Source organism: Lactuca serriola, chromosome 4, assembly GCF_051521515.1.
Source record: "Lactuca serriola cultivar US96UC23 chromosome 4, Lser_US96UC23_V15, whole genome shotgun sequence".
NCBI lineage: Eukaryota > Viridiplantae > Streptophyta > Magnoliopsida > Asterales > Asteraceae > Lactuca > Lactuca serriola.
In genome coordinates this window covers 174,634,002-174,641,290 of record NC_136411.1, presented here as the reverse complement: position 1 = coordinate 174,641,290, position 7,289 = coordinate 174,634,002, and the positions used below count along the sequence as shown (strand labels likewise).

At 34.4% G+C, this 7,289-nt stretch overlaps 1 protein-coding gene across 1 annotated transcript; it reads left to right on the top strand.

The window, feature by feature from the left end:
• The first annotated feature begins 1,267 nt into the window (after positions 1-1,267).
• On the top strand, positions 1,268-5,324 carry LYK3 (protein kinase family protein / peptidoglycan-binding LysM domain-containing protein). The gene is made up of 10 exons (XM_079040476.1): positions 1,268-2,150; positions 2,225-2,305; positions 2,378-2,659; positions 2,764-2,999; positions 3,102-3,207; positions 3,284-3,435; positions 3,553-3,650; positions 4,446-4,590; positions 4,680-4,787; positions 4,878-5,324. The coding sequence occupies exons 1-10, from the start codon at positions 1,535-1,537 to the stop codon at positions 5,040-5,042; spliced, it is 1,989 nt and encodes a 662-aa protein (XP_078896602.1). The 5' UTR covers positions 1,268-1,534; the 3' UTR covers positions 5,043-5,324.
• The last annotated feature ends 1,965 nt before the right edge of the window (positions 5,325-7,289 follow it).

The following is a 7,289-nucleotide window of genomic DNA, read 5'->3' as shown; positions in this document are numbered from 1 at the left end:
AATTGTAAATATATACGTCGATAATATATGTTTTTTAAGTTTAACAGTTTAATAGCTCGTTATTATTAAACAGCAAACTATTAAAAACAATTAACTATATAAAGAATGAGAAATTATAGATTTTAAAACAATGAGTGTTCTTAAATTAACATATTTTATTTCTAACAATATTTGAACGATGAATGATATATTTCTACTAACTTTTATACCGTTGAAGTACAAGTCATTTTTAATTTTTTATTTTAAATAATACAGTAAATACTTAATTAATGTTTACTATAAATATTGGTTAAAAATTATTAAATGTATAGTTAATCGAAATCTTTGTCGTACCTTAAATATCAGCTACATTCCTTATTGTTTTGTTGCTAGTTGCTACCCTACACCACCTTGTAGCTAAAATACCACACACGATAATGTTGCAATTGAAACTTTTTGGACAAACGATATATATTTTAATTTTTTATTTAGAGGCTTTTTAGGATATTCTTTTAAACTTTCCAATTAGTAGTTTTATAGTTTATAGCTATCACCCTTGATGCTATATATATATATATATATATATATATATATATATATATATATATATATATATATATATATATATATATATATATATATATATATATATATATGTATTGATTACTATGCCAACTAAATATTTTTCGAAATTCATTTGTTGTTTGAAAAAGAGCCTTCATAAATTACAATTGTATATACAAAAAGTCGAACATAATGCACCATTTTGATATTATCTTTGAAGTTCAAAGCTTTTTATGCTACTAAAAAGACACAACATCATGCCATTTTTGAAAAAGCATAATGAGTGAACCACGACATTACACCATTTCTAAGGTTTTATATTTTGGGAAAAAATTGACATTAGCTTTACGCATCAATACTTTTTCTAAAACAATAATCTTTTCAGTATTTCAGTCTAAAAGCAAAATCCATGTCATATAACCATACAAGATAATTAATGATATTCACAATATATTAGTTTTCTCTACAATTTAAATAACAAAAAAAAACATTTAGGTTAAGCGTATAGCATTTTAAAGCTTTTAACTTATGATTTTTATCTAATTTTATATTTTTAAAAACTAACAGAATATTTCTATATAAACAAAAAAATATGAAAAACCTTTGAAATAATAATACAATAAATAAAATATAAACAAAAAGATATTGTAAAATAGAAAAAAAAAAAAAAAAAAACATTAAATTCTATACACCAAAACATAAGTGTCTAAACATGATTCTCTCAGTACATGTTCATCTTTCTTTCTACTTTTACTGCTACATGACCCATCGATTACATCAGTTGATAGTCTGTGAGTACTCGGAAAGAGTTCCCCCTTCTTCTTCTTCCTCCTCATTACTCACAGATTACTCCTAGAATCCCGAATATATCCATTGATTTCATCTCTGATGCTCCAGGATCTCCAAATGCTTTACAACTTCCTCAATCTTTAGCTAATACGTGTTAGTTGCTCCAAATTCATCAACTATAGATCTTTGGAGTCATTCAACAATGGATTGTTCACTTCAGAAACATACCCAGATGCTCAAGTTCATCCCACTGTTTCTTTTCCTTTTGCAATTGCAAACACTCTGTTCTGCATATCCGACGCCATTAAACTGCACAGAGACATCTCGGTTATGCACTTCCTTCTTAGCTTTCTCACCGTCCCCGAATCAAACCCTAGACGTGATTATGAGCATGTTTGACGTCTTCCCTCACGACGTTACGGTTGAAGGTAACGGCCGTAACTATGTTTTTGTTCGGAAGAACTGTTCATGTGCTAATTCGCCAGTTCATAGCTACTTGACGAATACTACCTACACGGTGAGGGAAACCGGCGGATCTGTTCATGATATCGTGATTGACGCCTATGGCGGATTAGCGTATCTGTCGAATTTCTCCCGGCCGGCGCGTACAGGCGCGGTGGTTTCGTTGCAGCTGTTTTGCGGATGTTCCAGTGGACTATGGAATTACTTGATGAGTTATGTGGTGAAGGAAGGAGATAGCATTGAATTGTTAGCTAGCAGGTTTGGTGTTAGTATGGATAGCATCGAATCCATTAACGGAATCGATAATCCCGATAACATCACCATTGGTGCACTTTATTACATACCATTGAATTCAGGTTGGTTTACTATTTCCACCATATTAATTGCGTTTGCAGGAATAAAACCATTGATGTTTGATTTGATTTTATAGTTCCTGGAGATCCATATCCTGTAGAAACTACCTCTCCCCCTTCTCCTTCTCCATCACCTTCTCTTTCTGGCAATGTTACAGGTAAAAAAAACATTCAGACTAATCGACTAATAACAAACAGACTGATGGACTAATACTGTAGCTTTTATGCAGTTGAGCGAACAGATCATAAGAGCGATGTAAAACATTGGTGGATCATAGGGAGTTTGGGTGTTGCTTTGGCTCTAATCATAGCAACTGTTCTTTTTGTTTGTTTGAGATCATCAATTTGTAATCATTTAAACGATCCTGAAGATGAAAGGGTATCACATAAGTTCCACATATTACGAAGATCAAGCATCTGGTGTGGATCAGGGAGACTCTGCTGCAAATCCGATGACTGGAGACAACAAACCATTGATGCATCAAGCGATCGCCATACCAACATTCCAAAAGGTTCCCACTTATTACAATCCAGTGATCCACCTTTTGTTCATAAAAGTTTCTTGAGTTCGTGATAACTTTTTATGTGATTCTGTGTTCTTGTTTTGTAATTTCAGTAATTGGGACAGATGTCTTTGATGTAGAGAAGCCTGTTGTGTTCATATATGAAGAAATCTTATCATGTACAGATGGTTTCTCTGAGTCAAACCTTGTAGGCCATGGAACCTATGGATCTGTGTACTATGGTTTACTTCGTGAACAAGAAGTTGCTGTGAAAAAGATGACTGCAACAAAAACTAAAGAGTTCATAGCAGAAATGAAAGTTTTGTGCAAAGTTCATCATACAAATTTGGTAAAACAATTTATCTTTTCCTTGTTTATTTCATCATCAAAAGTCAAAAGTCAAAACCATTTTCTAACACTATTGAGTGTGTGTGGTTTTGTTGTTGTCAAGGTAGAACTTATTGGTTATGCAGCTAGTGATGATGAACTCTTCCTCGTTTATGAATATGCTCAAAAGGGTTCACTTGGAAGTCACTTGCATGATCCTCAAAACAAGGGTAATTTCGTAAATACTAAATTACTAATATTCTTAAAAAAGTAACTCATGAAATTATTTAATATAAACAAGTGTAGGTCATCCAGCATTATCTTGGATTATGAGAGTTCAAATTGCACTTGACACTGCAAGAGGGTTGGAATACATACATGAACACACTAAGCCTCATTATGTTCATAGAGATATTAAAACAAGTAATATTTTACTGGATTCTGCCTTCAAAGCCAAGGTAATTTTTTAAATTTTATAATGAGAATATATATATATATATATATATATATATATATATATATATATATATATTTTATATTATTTAGTAGATTAAAAAGAAGTTTGGTTTGAATAGATTTCGGATTTTGGGTTGGCAAAACTTGTTGGAATAACTAATGATGGAGAAGCTTCTGCTACAAGAGTGGTTGGAACTTTTGGTTATTTAGCTCCAGAGTAAGATGCTGTTTCCTTTTTAATTTTTAATTTTATTTATTTTTTTTTTTTTTTTTGTTGTGGTTGTTTATGATTCTCCAAAATAAACAATCAAGTGTTATTCAGTGTTACTTCTAGACAGACAGAAGGGTAAAATGGTCATTTAGTCAAAAAAACAAACAATCTTTGTTTATAGACATTTACTCCATACATACATCATTTATTACTTCTAGATAGACAGAAGGGTAAAATGGTCATTTTCTACACTGTGCTTTTAGTAAATAAAAAACAATCTTTGTTTATAAAAACTTATCTCCAAACATACATCATTTATTACTTCTAGACCGACAAAAGGGTAAAATGGTCATCTTTGATACTGTTCATTTAGTCCAAAAAAAGAAACAATCTTTGTTTATAAACACTTACTCAAAACATACATCATTTATTTACTTCTAGACAGACAAAAGGGTAAAATGGTCATTTTCCACATTGTTCATTTAGTAAAAAAAAAAGAAAAGAAACAATCTTTGCTTATAAACACTTACTCCAAAAATACATCATTTATTACTTCTATACAGACAGAAGGGTAAAATGGTCATTTTCCACACTATTCATTTAGTCAAGAAAGAAGAAGAAACGAAACAATGTTTGTTTTATAAACACTTACTCCAAACATACATCATTTATTACTTCTAGACAAACAGAAGGGCAAAATGGTCATTTTTCCACACCGTTCATTTAGTCAAAAAAAAAAAAAAAAATCTTTGTTTATAAACACTTACTTGAAACATAAAATGATATTATGATGAATGACAGATACTTGAGGGATGGAAGGGCTACAACAAAGAGTGATGTATATGCATTTGGTGTTGTTCTTTTTGAACTAATATCAGGAAAAGAAGCCATTACACGAACCGAAGCTGTTACAAAAAATTCAGAGAGACGTTCATTAGCGTCCATTGTAAGCCTTATTATTTTTTTTTTTTAAAAAAAAATGAAATTATTCCCGTATTTCATGTTCTAAATAAATCATTCTAAATAATATTACAGATGTTAGGAGCTCTTAAGAACTCTCCGGATTCCATGCGTATGTCAGGGTTAAAAGATCACATAGATCCTAATCTCTTGGATTTATTTCCTCATGATTGTGTTTTCAAGGTAAACCTTTAAAAAAAAAAAAAAAAAAGATTAAAAGTTTGAAACTGATCTGTTTAAATATAATTATAATATATGGTTTGAATGATGTAGATGGCAATGGTGGCAAAACAATGTGTGGAGGAGGATCCAATATTGAGACCAGATATTAAGCAAGTTGTTATATCACTTTCACAAATACTTTTATCATCGGTTGAGTGGGAGGCTACACTCGCCGGAAACAGCCAGGTCTTTAGCGGCCTTGTTCAAGGCCGCTAATATCACCGCCCGCCCATCTTTCACTTCAATTGGCAGTTGTTACTTGGTAAATACTTGCATTTTCATAGATGGTTTGGTGTAGTAGTAGTTGTAGTAATGAGGCTGAGTGTTTATACTTTATACGTACGCATTTGCATTTATATTTATATTTATTTATTTATTTGTCCCATTATGTTCGCTTTTGTTGTGAAAATTTCTTGTAATGTAAAGATGAATTGTCATGTATCACAAAAGATCGGGATTATGTAAAAGCAGATTGAAGAACATGATAGTTTGGTCAAATCGTGTACATATTATGGGAACCAAATAACTTCTATTTGATTTGATGATGACAAAACAGAAATGAAATAAATAACAAAATAATTCATGTCCGATTCGGGATCTTTTTGTACTTTTTTATTTTTCCATGTTTGGTAAGTGATTCATATCTCATAAAAAGGGAAAAGAAAATACATATTACAACGTTTATTGATTTGGAATACAATGTCCATAGACGTGTTGTACTTCTGAGCATCATATAAATTTTTTGCTTTACCATAAGTAAATACGGATCATTTATTGGTTTGGGATACAATGTCAAGATATGTGTTAGTATTTTGAGCATAATGTCATGAGCCCACCTTTACAATTTACGTACCGCAGAAGAAGGAATAAGACAAATCCACTAACGGTCGGGACCACACCAGACAACAAGGACTCTACACACCCTAGTGGGGACCAAGAGCAAATCAGGAATTGATCTCAGAGGATCTTCTGTGGGTATTTAAGTTAGTGGAGTGGTCAGTAGAGGCAATGAGAATTTTTGTCTAAATTGTCATTCTGGAGATAGTTAGCGTCTCGAAGGCTAACAATTGATTGTTCTTTTCATTTTTAATCAAGAAATCATTCGAGTCTTGTTCATTTTTGTGTTTGTGATAGTTATTGTGAGTGAATCCATAACAACTGGTATCAGAGCATTCACCTGGGGAGATGGCGGGAGAGAAGACTGGGAAGGAAACCGGGGGAGCTCAACTCAAAAGACTTGAATCCTTGGAGACGGAGCTTGGGGTCTTGTATGATCGACTAGAGAGTCAAGACAATCAGATCCAGCAACAAGCAGACTCCTTGGTTTTTATACATGAGAAAATGGATCAAAACCAGTCCAAGATGGACCAACGATTTGAGGAAGTTCTCGGAGCCATCACGAAGATTCAGAGAAACCTCAACACCACTGGGAAGGGGGTTATGGGAGAAGAGACCACCAGTATTTCGGTCTTGACGACGGAGGAAACCCCACGAAGCTACATTGGAACTTCTCGCCACGACACCGGAGGATCAAGGAACGGAAACAGTGGAGGAGAAGGTTCCAACTGGAGATACCGGAAGTTGGACATGCCCTTGTTCGACGGTGAAAATCCCGACAAGCGGATCTTGAGAACGGAGCGGTATTTCAATTTCTACAGGCTCTCCGAAGGAGATAAGATGGAGGCAGCCATAGTGGCCCGTAAAGCCGATGCCCTGTTATGGTTCCAATAAGAACATCAACGCCAGCCAGTAACCAGGTGGAGTGAATTGAAATCACTGCACCTTCGACAATTCCGGCCGCGACATGCAGGTACGCTCTATCAGCAATGGTTAGCCCTAAGCCAAACCGGGTCCCTCCATGAGTACCAAAGGACCTTTATTGAACTACTTGCCCCACTTATTGAACTACTTGCCCCACTCACTAACATTTCGGATGACATTATCATGGGTCAATTTATCTGTAACACTCTAAAAATTTCAACCAATTTAAACTTTTCAAAATCAACCCAGTTTCATAAAGTTATTACAAAAAGGTTTTCGATACAATTATTATCAGAGTCTTCCCAGAACCACATCGTAAAACAAAATCATGATGAGCGGTACGATCACGCCTTTGCCTTGCCACAGTCTCCTGAAGAACCTAAAAAAAACATTAAACCACAACTGTAAGCCCGAAAGCTTAGTGAGATACCCCCAAAATACCCACCACACATACGCCCTTCCAGGCCACGACCTTCCGGTCCAAAACATAGTGCCTTCCGGCCCATAACATAATAGCATACATATCATAACAGAACACAGAACATACATGCACTTCGGGTCTACTGTGAGACTGGTCCGCCGCACCGGCCAACAGTCCACTTGGTCCACTCTCCGAGTCTAGCCATATACATCGAGTCTACAGTGTGATTGGTCCGCCCGCACCGTGCCTTCAATCCACCTGGTCCACTCTCTGAGTCTACA